The following is a 17,496-nucleotide window of genomic DNA, read 5'->3' on the forward strand; positions in this document are numbered from 1 at the left end:
TGTCTAAGTTTAATGTTGAATGAACTATGCTACCATCAGACAAGTCTGTTTCTATAGCAGTATTGATTGTTTGGATCTGGGTTTATGTCACTGGTTCCGGAAAAAACAACAACAAACAAACAACAACAACAAGAAGCAAACAAAACCACACAAACAAGCAAACAAAAAAAAAGCAGTGTTCACAATTTAGTGTAGACCAATTCTGGAAAATCATCCCTCAAAAATAAGGACAGATAATTCTGGGTCTTACAAAATTGTTCTCACTCTTACAGGAAATAACATTGTGGGATGTCACCTAGCACACTGATGTAGGCAATCAATGGATGTCTGTTGACTGAATGAAAACATAAACAATGATGACTAAGCATATCAACAGCTTTCTATGAGATATCCTAAAATGGTGCTAGCACCAACTTGGAAATAAAGTTCAGATAATAGTTATTATCAAAATAGCTATTATTATCATTTTGCCTAGAAAGTGACTTCTGCCAAACACAAGTAACTTTCATCCCTCTTATCTCCTTTCACATTAACTGTGGCTGATAAAAATGAAATATCTCTTAGAAATAATGCAGAATGGTGAAAAGTAAGCACATGTGGTCACCCTGAAGATGGACCTATGTCCCTTAAGGAGTAAAATCAATCCAGTGTCCACCGGAATTTAAATCATGAGAAGACACAAAATCACAAGTCAATCTGTTACCACACGAGAGTCAAAATGCCGCCTGACTGGAAAGGAAAAGCCGTTTAAATGTTCTCAAAACAGAGTATGTCTGCTGGCGACATCTGTGCTCTATGTTTTCAACACGTATTATTCACCCTAGAATTATACAAAAATCCTAAATTGAAATTCAGTCTGGTAACAAGCTGGCAAAACAAAGCTACGTTGGTGTCGTCCCCATGCATACTGATTGCAGTTCACAGAATCACAAGGCTTTTTAAAAACATCCTAAGAGGTAAGCTAGCATGTCCTCCCATACCAAAGTCCTATAATTTACCTCATCTACAGATGTATGTTTAGTCGAGAGAAAATTGATAACACTTTCATTTTTAACTTTAAAAGAAGGAATTTCACTCCAGTATATTTTTATATTTAATCGTTCCCACTGTGAAGAGATTCTATCGTAACATTCTTCAAAAAGTCACATCGGATTACAAGTTTAACACTTTTATCATTGGTTTGAATTGGTGGAAAATGCATTTCTTATAAATCTTGTATTTGAATACTTTCAAATGATCTCTTAGTATTTGCTTCTTAGGACTAAATATTTTGTTTGTTTAAAATTTCCAAAATTTGTCTTAACTCTTTAGGAATTTGTTAACTTTATTAATTAATATAATTTTAGGCTCTACAGAGGGCTCCTAGTTAACTTAAAAAAGAAAAAAAACAACACCTGTTACTATTTAATCTGGAAGCCTATGTCTATCATAGCCAATGCTATTACTGTTACTCACACTACTTCTGTAAAACCTCCTATAAACCTAAATCAAAACAGAAGTAACAATGTCTTTTAACGAGATATTTATTAGACATTCAGAATGTTAGGACTGTGGTTTTAGGAAACGGAAATAAGAATGTTCTTAGCTTGACTGAAGACTATTTTGTCTGCTAAACATAAAGAAATGATTTTCAATGCAAACATCTTTTGCATCACAAATATGCTTCTTACCTGTGCTGCTGGATATATTAACATCAATACTGATATCAGATATTCCTCCTCCCTTCAGAGATGCTACACATGTGTATGTCCCAAAATCCGTGAATTTTAAATCAATGATGTCCAAGTTTGTCGTTCCCGGGGAGACATCCGGATCAGTCTGTGTAATAACCATCCGCTCAGAACTTCTCAATGGACGACCATTTTTAAACCAACTAAATGTTAACTCCTCAGAAGGAACAGCTTCTACTTGGCAAGATATTTTCACCTCACGCCCAATCTGGATGTTGTCATCTTTGTGATAAGGATCTGGTGTGATCCAAAATCGTCCTTTTTTTAATGCTAAAACATAAAAATTCCATAAGTAGTTAGTGTTACTTCCATAATATTAAGGATTCATTCACTCTAGGTAATCATGTCTGGGCTGAAATAAAGTAAAACAAAATAAAATAAAGTGAATATATGTTTCTTTGTTGTGTGCATGTCAAAAACCTCATTTAGGAAACCTGGAAACAGTCTGAAGATCTAAGTCACTTAGAGATTCTAAACACTGATTTTTGTAAATTGGATAATATTTTTCCAGTGATATAAAAGATGCTTTGTCTATATATGATACTTAAAAATTGTTGCCAATGAATTCTGAACACATGATGTAACTTGTTTTGTATAAAATCATTTAGGTATTAGACTTAAAAATAACAATATGGATCATAAGCCCAATTCAATACCTGTGCCACCCTTTAATTATGGTGCAATTTCACAGAAAATATTGCACAAATGTCAGAATAAAGAAAATTCTTCTAAGATTTTATCTACATGCTGACCAAAACTAGTTTGGTAAGAATTGAGTCAGTTCATATTCATAAGGCATTTTCATATATTTAAATAACCTGACTGAAGAGAATTAAAAAAAAACACATTTGCTATGACTGTTCTATTTCACCATACATAGATGTTTCCAGTTGAATCTGTGTGCTGGCTCATGCAGATGGCCAGAAGAACCTCTTGGCAGATGGTTTGGAAAACATGCTGTGTTTGTATCCTAACAGCAGTGCTTTCTGGGTCTAAGGGCAGTACTGTTCTCTTAACATGTGTCAGCAATGATAACTACCAGAGACTTTTGGGGGAGCATCTACTGGCCTCCCAAGGGCCCCAGTTACAAACTTTGAATGATACCATGGGACTCAATATAGAATAGGGTTTGCACATTTATTTATGGCAGTGATTCACAGACATACATTCTTCTCTTTACTAACATCCTACTCATTTCCCTCCCCCTTAATATCACTTAATATCCCTATATGATAAAATGTGGCATATGCACTGAAACATTAATAATCAGAATAAAATATTGTCTGTTCACTTTTACCATTAACCATATATAAATGACACTGGCGAAAATGATGTGAATTTAAAAGACCTGCAGATAATGGAGGCCTTCTCATTGCATTGTGGGTGACCTTTCTTGAGTTTAACCTGATTTTTCTTAGTTCGTCCCATAAAAGCAAGAAAATACCATGGAAATCTTAGAACTATATAAGAATGCACTAGAAATTAAAAAAAATTTGCTTTTAATTTTATTTACTAGTCAGCCCCATATATTTTCATCTGCTTTTTTGTTTGCAACTGAGTGAGGAGAGATAAATGAATATCAAAAACAATGTTTATACATTTCTTTTTATTCAAGAAAAATGTATAGGGCTCCTTTTCAGGACTAGGTGCTAGATGAGGCTCTTATTACATGAGATGAACAAAGCAGACATAATCCTTACCCTCATGTACTGGTACAGCATATTTTGTACTCATAGATTATAGTCCAATTTATCCACCTGACACTTAGGATAATCCTGTCTAGAAAAACCACACTCTACATAGATATTAAATGTTATAACTTTGAAGATATCTGAATAGCAGAGTATCCTTTAAAATATTGTTAAGAAAAGGCACAAATCTTCATTCTTAATGAAAACACCAAAGAACAAATATTTAAATCACATTTGCATACTGTTGTTTGTTACATTTTTCCACAAATAAAATGCTAACAATTATTTATTTATTGCTAACAATGTCTTTATCAGTATATGACTGTAGGATGAAATTAAGAGAAATTATGTCATTCTATTACCCAGAGTGTGTGTGTGTATGTGTGTGTGTGTGTGTGTGTGTGTGCACAATTATATTTTAACAGGCACTGAAATACAACTTTGTGGCTAGAAAGGAAAATGTGCTGAAAATGCCTATATTTGGTATATAACTTGTGCACATATATTTCAAATATAATTAAAGTTCTATAGCACAAAGTAAATTGTACCCTACAATAGTTTTTCTTTTTTTAAGAGTCCCCAAAAATTAGTATGTCAAGGAGCATTTACTTTTGTCAGCACCATAATATTTAAATGAGTTTACTTTCATTTGGTAAGAATTTTCCTGATTCTGTTTCTATAGAAAAAATGATAAACCTAAATAAAATTTTTAAACAGACAATTCTTAATTTTAAAAGTTTATATATATATATATATATATTAATTTATTAATAGCTTCATATGGATGTACACTGAGAATAAATTTCATTCCAAAATTATTAGGGTGGCCATACATAAACACAACAAAAACTTCTGATGTTTTGGTGATTAATATTTATTTACTAGGCAGTTACTGTTAGGTCTGCTCTCTGCTTAGTGACATAGTAAATGGATACCACCACTGAGAGAGCTGCAAGTTCATCAGATTAGTTAGATTTAAACAACAAAACAATTCAAAGCCACTGATTTTTTAAAAACCATAAAATATTTATAGTATGTGTTCCAAACTGTTTTCAAATCTGAAGTATTAAAAATATTAAAGATTTTAACTCTAATAATCAATTCATTAAAAAATTCAATATGGTTTGCAACTATATTTTTTGATAAAAAGCAAAATAATCAAGTGGGCTTTTAAAATGAACTCATTGCCACAAATATTTGTTGTTCTCAGTATCAGGCCACTCTGTGACTTGACCAATGTCAATCACATTAGTCTTCTGAATGACAGATTCTAAAAAGGAAAAGAGGGACAAGTCAGTCTGGCAAGTGAGCTAAAGTTAAGGAATATCAGAATAAGTAGCATGGATCATTTGACTGGAGAGCCATCTCATTGAGTTTGTCTTATGTTACCTCATAACAAAATACCTAGTTTTGCACACAGAACAGAAATGTTCTAAGGGAAAAGAAATAATGTGTATGTGCGTGCGTGCATGTGTGGGAATCCACGCACAAACATCTCTTGGACCAGTGGCCAGTTAAATTTATTTGATTTTCTAACCTTAGCTCCTCAGAAAACTAAAAGCATGCCTCTGTAAACTGGGCACAGGTACATTAAGATCTTGAAACCTAATTCTAGCTTTTCATTTATATGTAGTCCAATATGGGCAATCTAATTTTTATGGGTCAAGTGCATCATTTATAAAAATAGGAGGTGATAGTAGTAGGCTTCCTCTGAGACCCATTGTGAGAAATAGCTTATTAGCAATAGTGTAGAGCTTTGAAAATATAAAGTGTTTAATATAGTTAATCAACTGGGAAGCAGGTTCCTTCATTTATAATTAAACACTCTCTTTTTCAGTGAACAATTTACGGTAGTTCATGCAATGTTAATTTAAAGTCATTTCCTGCTAACCAGTTAAGATTTAAATGCTTAAAATCAATCTGCGATTAGTACCAAAGTATAACAAGGATCCAACAGACATAACAAGACTCTATAGAACTAAAGAAATTCTACGGAAAAAGAAAGAAGAAATCCCTTTCCCCAAATGCAATTTCTTAGTCTGACTATTGAAAATCCCCTAACACCAGCCTGAGAGAACATTAGATTTAGCTTAATGTATCATAAATTGTGATGGATGAACCTCAAAAGGTACTTGTTTAGTCTGGCAGTTCATGTAAAGAATTGGCATCAAGCTGAGTCTCTGTTTGGGATAATCAGTTTAGAAACACTGCCATATAACCCATAGCCCCCGTTTTTGTTTTTGTTTTTTTAATATTGTGAGAACTGAATACAAACTTGGCCCACATTCTCTTCTGACAAGTTACTTGTGAGTATATTCTAGATGCACTCACTGAAGTCCCTCTACTCTGAAATTTAAAAAGGTGCCCTGCGAATAGAGTGAAACCAGTGTGTTATAGCAAGGCCACTGCAAAGATCTAGGTGGGCTTGCTGCTTGCCTTTCCCTAGAGTTAAAGTATATTTTTGCTATGAATGACTACAGCTATGAAGAAGATTTCCATTATATAAAATTAGATTACTTCTTGAGTTTATTTTTGAACGAGAAACCACTGGCTTTGGAGAAGTCTATGCCTGTGGCTTCCAGGAATATAGACTCAATGCAGATAAAGACAAAGAGGAGGCTATGAGGTTGTATTTTGCCTGTAACTATAAACTTAAAATTATAAAATGTGCTGATTGTTTGTCAACTGTTCCACAAGTATACAGCATATAGTAGTTCCAAAAGAAAATATAATTTGTAGATACAGCAAAAATGACACTAAATGAAGTGATAGTCAAAATGTTTTAAATTTTGGAGTGCCTGGGTGGCTCAATTGGTTGGGTGTCCAACTTTGGCTCAGGTCATGATCTGGCAGTTCACAAGTTCAAGCCCCGTGTCGGGTTCTGTGCTGAAAGCTCAGGGCCTGGAGCCTCCTTCTGATTCTGTGTCTCCCTCTCTCTCTGCCCCTCCCCTCCTCTCTCTCTCTCTTGCTCACTCTCTCTCTCTTTCTCAGAAATAAAAATTTAAAAAATTTGTTTTAAAAATTTTAAAAAACTCAAATTTTAATGAGGAAGCACCTCTTTGCAGATATGAAATATCAGGCGTCAGTCTTTTAACCTCTGCTGAGAACATAGCTATTTCACAGGGATGATGAGACACAGAGTGACCACCACCCACTATTTTAAGTAGTTAAATTACTTTAAAAATCACAAAGTGTACCAATTCTTATACTATCAGTAGGGTTCTGGACTGCAGGAAAACTGGCAAAATGTTGCTGGGAGAAATGGATCTAGAAATCATTAATAGTGTAGTCAGATAAACAAAAATTGATTTTCTATTTCTTTATTTTCTATTAAAGACAATAAAAATATTTAAATGGAAAAAGAAGTATTTGCCAGTTTCACATGATGTCAATTGAATAAACAGTTGGAAATAAATTACATCAGCAGAGCAACTTAAGAAATAGTAAATGATAGTGTATATAATCTGTCCTATTATAATTAGATGTCAGTCCTCTTCAACGAGAGTGTGAAAACCTAGGGAGTGGGGCCATGCCTCATCCTTCTTTATGGTCTCCAAATTTTGAAGCCGGTTCCTTGGTAGAATTGGTATTTAAGAGGTTTTGTCAAATTTAATTAAGTGTGACATTTCAAAGCATTAACTTTACAAATGCCAATCATTTCCATTCAGTCTGATATCTATGTTAACTCTTTTTGTTTGGTAGTCTTGTGTTCTGAGATAAATCATGGCAGAGGGAATAAGATAGAGAAAGGAGAAGAGATTTGATGTCCTCTAAGGTCCAGGGGTTTTGTTATAGGAGCAGAATAATGCTTGGTGAATAAACAGTATTAATATAGGAATATATGTGAAGAAGAGGATTCTGTACAGAAAAACTCAGGACACCTCATTCCATCATGGCCAATGACTAGCTAGTTATGTATCCTAGTCATATAATGTGTCAGGGACATGCGCCATCAAATTAATATCTGTTACTCATCCTTTCTTTGTAAGGAGCCTGAATTTCATGCAAAAGGGTTTGTTTACATGCTTTAGAGCTCAGTTGATAATCATTTCTAAGGAAAGATGAAAGAATTAAGAAAACTGACATCTAAGCACAGTTATATTAACTGAAACAGTATTTGCCAAAACTTGTTTTAGAAAAAAGTCATTAGGGATCATGTTAAAAGGAAGCAGAACAAATAGCGTTGGGAGATTGACTATATGAGTAAGTTTGCTTTCCTGCAGAACTTCCCAGAACTTTGAACATGTTAACACACACTTTGCAATACTCCTAGAGGGGCTTATGGTATTTTTAAAAAACCTTTATTTGTGGAACATCTTTCAGGATCAGTATCTTACAGAATAAAGAGAATCTATCAATTGATGAGATTCACTGAAAAGACTCTAAAATTAGATTTCATTCTTGATGTTTCAGGAATTTCCATTATGCAATCACAAAAGTAATGAGAAGATACAACTCTTTAGTAAAAATAAAATTTAAGATTAAAAAACCAAAGGAAAGGGAAATATTTTTAAACTCAGATGTACCTACTGGCACATCAAAGTTATAAAACATATTTCAGAGCCATGACATAAACTTATCTGCACCAACAAAGGTATGTCTCTTTCCTTTCCCAATTAACCAGCATTTTTAAAAATTTAATTTATCAGTTTGTTCCTATCTTGGGAATGCACACTTTGGAATATGCAAATAGCATTAAAAAGGGATTAAGTGTATTAGCTTCTGTACAATGTGCAATTATTGATATAAACTAGTAAGACTCAATCTAGCTCAGATGCTTGCAGAAATAATAATATTTACTTATTTATACATTATGTTGTTACGAAAAAAGCACGTAAAGTGTTATTATAAGAAGCAGTAAGAGGTGCCTGGAAGCTCAGTCAGTTAAGCATCCGACTTCAACTCCAGTCATGATCTTGCAGTTTGTGGGTTCAAGCCCCGCGTCTGGCTCTGTGCTGACAGCTCAGAGCCTGGATGGAGCCTGCTTTGGATTCTGTGTCTCCCTCTCTCTCTGCCCCTCCCCAACTTGTGCTCTGTCTCTCTCTCCTTCAAAAATGAATAAACATTTAGAGAAAAAAAAAAACAAACGAAGCAGTAAAGCTTCTAGAAGATGGATACAAGTAGGGAGGTACTTTTTTTGTATATATTATTAGGTATTTGTACATTTACTTCCCTTTATCTAACAATTCCAATTGCCAATCTGTAGTGTGAATAATGCAAGAATGAAAAAAAAAATCATTACATCCATTTCCTGAAAGTACTTTAAAATAGCACCCCTGATAATCTGAATGCAGAATTAGATGCTGGAAGGAAGTTGGGGTTCTATTCAATTATGAAGTATCAAGGCTTTATTTATTTTATGAATTTTCTCAAAGCTAATTACTGTAGTTAATCATTCAAGTTGTTTAAGCAAAGTATGGTTGAATTTTAATTGTCTTTTAAATGTCCTTGCTCAATAAAATAATTGCAGGTAAGTATTTTGAGTAGTAATTAAAGTAAGAAAGGATCTTTTAGATGGGCACAAATTTTCCTTTTTGGTTTAAACTCTTCTTTGAGAAATGGGAAAAGAAATGGACTAAAATGATATTATCATTATCATTATTATTTGCCATTGATATCATTTCAACTCTATCTCAAGGAGAAAATGTATATTGTCCATAAATTATCAAAGTGCCTTTATAATGTCATAAATAAAGACAAATATTTTCATACCACAGCTACTACATAAATGGTATTTGACACAGCACGACATGTTCGCACCACTTATCTGAATAGGAGAATGTTAGTCAGCACAACTTCCTGCCCTCTGATGTCACAAATTAGCAGGTAGTCTGAGTTCACCTTTCCTATCAAATTTAAGAATACCCCTTCACTACGAGAAATAAGAACGTGCCCACAGTAAATTATATTTTTGGTTAGTTTGTAAGGACCCAGGACTAGAAACAGCTATAACATCAACTGCAGCTTTGAAGGGCCTGTGCTAAATATAGTTCTTTTGAAGTCCTTTTGAAAACAGTACATCCTTAATATTTATGGAATCGATCACGTAGCAGTGAAAACTGGAGGAAAATAATGAAACTAAATGAAACTAAAAATCTTTCTTTACTTTTCTTGTTTTCTTTGTTTTCTGTCTCAAAGTTATGGCCTTTTTCCTTTCCAAACTCATTCTGCCCATCTGGCAGCCTCTCGCACTGAACCCTGATGCCACGCATTCTTTTGGGTATCCACTTGCTTTTGAAATTTCAATATTTTCTTTTCCATAAGCTATTTACTCTTAGCATAGAAAATTATTTCGGTCACATCAAAACTTAAAACACTTTTTTTTCTTAATTCTGAAAATCCTTGAAACTATTCATGGCATATTTCTTAAAAAAAAAAAAAAACAACACAGTGAAACCCCAGTTACCCCCCACTATTCCATCATGTACTGATCTACCTGGGCAGTTCACACACTGGTTTTCACTGGTGCTATTATAGCATCGAAGACTCAAAGGTTAGCAATAGCCTCTTAACAAATTAACTCAATGATTTTTTTCTCCAGGTCTTCTCCATTTTTATATACCACTTATATTTGTACTCCCTATCTTTTTACATTATTGATTTCTTCCTTCTTGAAAATCTCTTTTCTACTGGTGTCTATGACTAGTAAAATATGAGATCATATTTATGAAAATAAATAAATCAGTTGGCTTTGCTCATCTGCATCACCACTGTCATGCTATGTTCTCTAGTTCCTTAGTTCATATGTATTTTATCATCCATATATAGTTGTAAAGTCAGTCTTTGTTGGGAAGGAAAGAATTTTTATAAATTATTTTGCCATAATTGTAGACCACGGATATTATCCTTAATCCATTTTGCTGCCCATGCTTGGGAACATGAGATCATTGTTTGTTTGTTTTTGTTTCTTGATAAATAAAAGATTGTGACTCGATCTATGCACATTTCAATTTAAAACAACCACTAAACCATTGATACATATTCTTTCATTTTAATGTTAAAGAGCAAGAAAAATAACCTAGATAAATTAAATGACCAAATGAAAAAAATCTGTATTCCTTAGGAATTTCTATAAATGACCTTAACTACCTTATCTTGCCCTGTAAGAATGTGAAGAGTTAATACCATTGATGAGACCACCTAGTTCTGATAATAGACCATAGGACAAGTGCCTAGATTTGTGGGTTAACTAACAGATGACAGGGCTGCTAAAATCAGGTGTGAAAAGACAGGCTCCAAAACTAAATAACTTTCATATATGTGTTATAAAGAGAAATGTGTAACATTTACTTTAAAAAAGTACATCCTACTTGCTTTAGAAGTTTTTAAAGCATATTTTAGAAATATATATTATACATATTATAGTTCATTCTCTCTTTTTAATGAGAAAATTGTGGCATATAAGCAAGTAAGGTCAAACGATGGTGGCATAGAAATGTTTTTACATCCCATACAGTTGGTAGTTGGGTTATAAATTGGCTCTGATCTTTACAGGACCAAAGGCAAAGAGGGAAATACTAATTTCATATTTCACAGTTTCTGTGAGTTAAAAATACTCCCACTGCTTACATTAACAAACAAACAAACAAACAAACAAACAAAACTATTCCTGATTCAAGATCTGAATGGAATTTATCTTCTGAACTTGTATAAATGAGACCCACAATAAGCAGCATTTGGAACCACATCCCATGATGATCATAACAGTATAATTCAATGACTAGTTGTCAATCTGTCCCTCAAGGTGAGTTAATTATACCAATTTTACATAGGAACCTAAGGAGTACGGTCTAGATGCACAGGTGTTCAAGTTCAAGTCAAAGATAAATCCAAAGATTTGTCTTGGTAACTATTCAGCAAGAATGAATACAAGTTTACATTCTATGACAATGAGCCAGGGAGGTTGTCACTGCTGGTCATGGTTGGGGGGTGATGCTATATGTTCAGGGTTATATAAAAATATATACTTTAAGTGTTAACTGACATGGAAGTAAGATTCACATAGTCTTAGAGAGGAGAAAAGCTGACTTAGGAGGCAGTCTCTGTGAACAGGTAGATAATGGGATACCTGTGGATAGGGACAAGATAGGGAGGTCTACGTGTGCCAGCATCCAGTAAAATACTTTAAGAAGTGACACATGCTGAGTGCTTTAAGAAAAAAAAATGGTTCCACAATATCCTCATGTTAAATCAACTGTTGCATTACTTAGAGAGTTGTTGGATATATGCCAGTGCAATGTTAGAACATATTTATCAGACACAATGACTTTTGTATTGAAAAAGTTGATCTGTACTCATTCTCAAAGGAAATTATGAGATGATAAGGCCAGTAGTCTGTTAAAGTTATTACTACTATCACAAATTAAAACTATTACATCTATAGTTTAGGACAGTAGTTTTCCAAGTGTGGATCCTAGATAAGCAACAAGAGCACAACCTGAGAACCTGTTAGAAATGCAAGTCTTGGGTAGTACCTCACACTCAATTGGCAATTCCTGGGATAAAGCCCCACCTCACACTAAATCTATAATTATTCAGGTAGGACACAGCTATCTGCATTGCAACAAGCCCAACTGTGTGATTCTGATGTATGTTCAAGTTTGAGAACTGCTGTCTTAGGAAACAGTTAGTTATCCTTCCACCCTCCAGAAATGCAGAGCCAGAAGAGAATGAGGCCGGTCATCAGCTTATCCAGAAGGACTGAGTTATTAGAGAACATGCTTAAAAGTGACCACGGCGTATCATTCTTTACTTTACCCGACCCTCAAGGGAGTGTTTATCCTGATTATATTACTTCAAACATTATTAAGGAACAGCTCCTAAATGTATCAATAACAAAATTATTTAAATTGACCTCATACAACTTAACATGTAACTTCCTTTCAACATAGCTCAGGCTTGAAGAAAGTTTCACAAAACCAGTGGTTTCTAGATGTCTTCACAAGCTAATAAAGATATTAAGAGTGATCAATATTAAGTACCTTAAGGTCACCATTCTTTACCTAAGAAAATCTAACTCTCAAAGTATTATGAGTCTAACTAACCTCCATTTAGGCAAAATCTAAAAAAAAAATCAATCTGTTCAGAATTTGGGATTGAGAAATGCATAGCACATCAGCTTTCATCTGAATGCCAGTGACTTCTTGGAGAGTCAATATAGAGAATAAGTAAATTTGAAGAGTAAATATTCTAGAGTCAGATTATCTGGGTTCTAGTCTGAATTCATCATTTATTAAATGTGACCTTGTGTAATTAACTCAGTCTCCCAATTCTGAAAAGTGGAGATCATAAAATTGAACCATGAAGCTCTGAAAATGTTGATGCCCACACAGAGTAAGCAAATAGTAGATGCCAACTGCTTTCTATTCAATGTTTCCTGACTCACAATGTATCTATTGCTATGCTTCCCACCAAAGCTACAAAGATGGAAAAGCCTAATGGTGGAGAAAAGCATAGAAATAAATTTTATTTACAGTGCAATAAAGACAAAGACACAGAGTACTAGCTATTAGACACGGGAATACTTTAAAACACATAAACAAAAACAACTAGTTACTGTGGAGAAGGCAGGGAAGGTCTGAGAATTAGGGGAAAAGAGAAGGGTTGTAGATGCTGACAAATCATTCCACAGAGTGGATTCCACCATAAGTATGTGGAACAGAGATTTTTATGGTACCAGTGTTTGTTTCTAATTCATCTTTCACTAATTCTAGCAAATAGCCTCACCATTCTATGAAATGTATTTTTCTGTGATTTCAACCATTCATTTCCATTCCCCTCCAGTCTCTCGGGTTGCAAGTTTGGTTTTCCTTTCCAAGTTAAAATCTTAAACTGTCCTCCTGATCTCAGCTCCAGCCCTGCATGGAGTATCACACATCTTCCATTTTCTCCTGTTTTTCTCTTACATTCTCTCTCAAACACAACAAGGTCCTTCCCATGTATCTATAAACAAGATCATAATCTCCTCATTAATTACAATAAAGCAACAACAACTAAATAATACAGAAAGCCCTCTCTCAACTTTATAGCCTGGAGCTACTTCTTATTTACGTTCTTTCCCTTTCTCCTTGTCAAAACATTAACACAGAAACCACTCACCCTTAACCTCTTTCAAATTAGTTCTGATTCTCACCAGGACCAGAGTTGTAACAATTGCCAGTGAAGACAAATTCCAGGAGCTGCTGTTCCCCCTTCTCTCCCTGCAGCATTTGCTATGTCCTGACCTTTTGTTTCCAGCTCCCAGATAACTCTATCCCCATTTCCTCCGTCCTGAATCTGGGCTCCACTTTTCTCTTCTCTGTCTACCCTATTACTTCACAATTTGCTTTTTACATCCATCTTTTCAGGCTCAGCACAGATGCCATCTTAGGCAAAGCTTCTGCCTCTACCTCTCTGAGTTACAGTTGTTTACTTCCAGTCACCAGCTAGGTTTCTATGTGATGAAGCACTTCAGAGCCTGTGCACCTTAAAACTACTTGTACTACTGCTTTAAGGAGTATCTAGATTTCCCTCCCCAGCACACCCCTCTCCTGCCATTAATGACACCTTCTTCTATAGAAACTATCTTTTCCCCTTTGCTGCTTGCAGGCTCCCAGAATTTGCCATTGCCATTACATATACCTGGTATGGACATCTTCTCTAAGCCATGTGTCCAAGTCCTCCCCAGTCACCAAAAACCCAGGTCCAATGTTATTGCTTTCATAATACTTTCCCCGATTCACACAATTAAGACCGAATTGCCACTATTCTCTGTCAGAAAACCTTCTCCCACATAGCTGTTTTCAAAATACTTTGTATTTTCTGGACTTACAAGCTTCTGGAAAAGAGAGGTACTTTATATTGCTGACTTCCTGAGCATTTTGTCTTCCACATGTCTTACATTGTGGTTGGTGATATGGAGGAGTAAATAGGATAAACAAAAATATAAAACGTTACATCCACTGGAGACATATCTGGAGCTATTTCCAAGTAGTTATCATATTGATTGTTGTCACCTAATATTAACCTAAACAAATGCACTTGTGTATCAATTATTTTTTTCTTATTTTAAGAAGTTGTTTGAGAAATGAATTTAAAAAGACACTAATTTGGGGCGCCTGGGTGGCTCAGTTGAGCAACCGACTTCGGCTCAGGTCATGATCCGATGGTTTGTGAGTTCAAGCCCCGCGTCAGCTCTGTTCTGACAGCTCAGAGCCTGGAGCCTGCTTTGGATTCTGTGTCTCCCCCTCTCTCTCTGCCCCTCCTCCACTCATGCTCTGTCTCTCTCTGTCTCAGAAATAAACATTAAAAAAAACATTAAAAATAAATAAAAAATAAAAAGACACTAATTTATTGTTATTTATACCCACAAGCAGTCCCAGTGACAATAATGGACTTTGTGCTTTACAACTCTGGATTATTTTCATAGTAAACTATACTGAATTATTACAACCCTTTGAAAATCATCAAAAATGAAAAATAATTATCAAATATCAATATAAAATACAAAAAAATAGCTACCAAATAAAACTAGGTGAGGAAATTAACTTATACTCAATAAAGTATTTGTTCAGGAAATAAATTAATCTTGCTCACACAGTGGGTATCATTTAGTGATAGTGCCTGATAAATATATGTCTTTTGTGAACTACTCCTCAACATATTGCAGAATCTTGTTGCAGAATATTTTTCTTAACCGAATTATAACAAATGATCTGTCATTCTGAAAAACACTTAATAGGGGAAAGAAATAAAACTTTTAATTCTCTGTGTTGGTAATCCTCCAGATATTTTGGAAAAAAATATAAACAAAAATCTAAAAATGTGTGACCATCTAACATATAACACATGCCACATTTTTCATTAATATCTATAATTCCCTGCAATTGGAAATTAAAATGATACTTTTTTTTCTTCTTAAATTTCCCACATATACATGGCTCTGTATGACTCTGCAATCTCAAGGCAGATGAAAATGTATAAATGTGGCCTGTGGAAGTAGAGTGCCATGATTTATCAAAGTAGGACAAATTTGGGGGTGCCTGTGTGGCTCAGTGGATCAAGCAACCGACTCTTGATTTTGACTCAGGTTATAATCTCACAGTCGTGAGACTGAGGCCTGTGTTCGACTCCTCATGAGCTAGGATTCTCTCTCTCCCTCCCACTCTGTCTGTGTCTCTCCAGCTTGCGTGTTCTCTCATCCTCTCTCAAAATAGATAAGTAAACATGAAAAAAAAGGTAGGACATATTTCAACATACATATGTATATGTGAATATGTATATATGCATATGTGTAAATATACATATGCTAACCAACAAGCACTATTTTAAAAACATCTTTAATTACTCTGTCTTCCCCCATTTTCCTCTTATTTTACTAAATATAATAAGATAAATATATATTTAAGAGCATACTATATCGACCACGCACCTTTATTTGGAGGTCCAAATGAAGCTTGGGAATAAATCAATGAGAATTTTATGAAGCTATTTTTCCAAAGACTGCCTCAAAATTAATTCTCCTTAATCCATTCCTTATCACCATTGGGTGATAGTGCAACACTATAGTGTTTTGTTTCATTACATGGTAACAAAATAGAGTATTTGTTGAAATTTAGCTATCTGGAAGACATTTTCCTACCAGAAAATCTTGTGCAATTCTACTCACTTTTTTTAAACAGATAAATATTTTTTGCTTGCAGCAGAGTCAAAGCTCATTCAGTTGGAAACTCAACACAATTTGGATTTATAAAAAGTTTTTTTTTTCTGTATAACTTAAAATACATCATTTTAAGCCCACAACTTTAAAAGATTAAGCTTTGGGGCACCTGGGTGGCTCAGTCAGTTAAGCTTTTCACTCTTGGTTTCGGGTCAGGTCAAGATCTCAGTGTTGGTGAGTTCGAGCTCCCACGGGGTTCTGCACTGACAGCTCAGAGCTTGCTTGGGATTCTCTCTCCCTCTCTTTCTGCCCTTCCCCCAATTGTGCTCTCTCTTAAATAAATAAACACTCAAAAATAATAACAAATAAAAGCTTAAGTTTTTAAAAATGTTTACTCTAAAATGTATTACATATGTCCCTGCTTTTTAATTTTTTTAAGTATAGTTGACACACAATGTTACATTAGTTTCAGGTGTACAACATAGTGATTCAACATCTTTATTTATCATGTTAGCATCTGTCATCATACAACGTGACTAAATCTATGTCTCTGCTTTTTCAAGAAAAGGAATTGGGACATAGTTTTGCATTTTCATAAAAATTTGAGAACCTATCATCACCAATTTACTCAACTGCATAGATAGGCACCAGGTGTCTTCTGATTATGACAAAGTGACTTTTTTCTTCTCTAAATAGCTATAGACAAGAGTGTATTCTTAGTTTGTGTCAGGTTCTTTTTGATTTTCCCAGTTTCTTTGTTGGTAAGTGTCAGCTCTTACTCTCACTACAGTTCTAGACTTAGTTTAACAACTTCACTCCCTTCCCAATTTTCTACTCTACCTCTTTTATCAAAGATGCACATGGGCTTTATCATACACAGTTGTGTACTCTCTTTCCATAGTCATATTTTTCTTATTTTTTGGTTTTCTTTAGTTTTTTCTCTCTTTTTACTCATTTTTTCAGGGGGCTCTGTATGATTGCTATATATGTGTGATGTTACCTTGTAGTGTCAAGGTCCTGAGACTACTGCTTATTTATTTATATCTTGCCATGTTCTAAGAAGTACTTAAAAGACTTTCAACATTTATTGCTAATTTACTGTACCTTGAAGTAAAAACAACAGCAACAACAATGACAACAACAACAACAAAGAAGCAATGATAAAATCAAGTTAGGAAAACAAGACAAAGGCAGAAGTGAAGCTGAAGGGGAAAATAAATATAATAAGCTTCTATATATTTATTTGCTATAGAGGCAAGCCAGAGATTATATACTAAACACTGTAGCAGCCAAAAACAAGGAGTAAAACTTGACCAGTTGTAGAATTTATAGTGTATGTAGAGTAAAAACAAAATAGCTGCACAAGAGAAGTACGAGCATTTCTTAGAATGGTCACCTTAGGAGGGTACAGGCTAGAGGGATGAACAATAACTTTGAA

General features: G+C 34.4%; 1 protein-coding gene across 1 annotated transcript in view; it reads right to left on the reverse strand.

The window, feature by feature from the left end:
• The window catches only part of MDGA2 (MAM domain containing glycosylphosphatidylinositol anchor 2), a 488,781-nt gene that overhangs the window by 222,044 nt on the left and 249,241 nt on the right, over window positions 1–17,496 (reverse strand). The window contains exon 7 of the mRNA XM_032593527.1: window positions 1,671–2,000. Within this exon, the coding sequence (XP_032449418.1) occupies window positions 1,671–2,000 (330 nt within the window). The remainder of the gene's footprint in view (window positions 1–1,670; window positions 2,001–17,496) is intronic.

This window comes from Lynx canadensis, chromosome B3 (assembly GCF_007474595.2).
Source record: "Lynx canadensis isolate LIC74 chromosome B3, mLynCan4.pri.v2, whole genome shotgun sequence".
In the NCBI taxonomy this organism is placed as follows: domain Eukaryota; kingdom Metazoa; phylum Chordata; class Mammalia; order Carnivora; family Felidae; genus Lynx; species Lynx canadensis.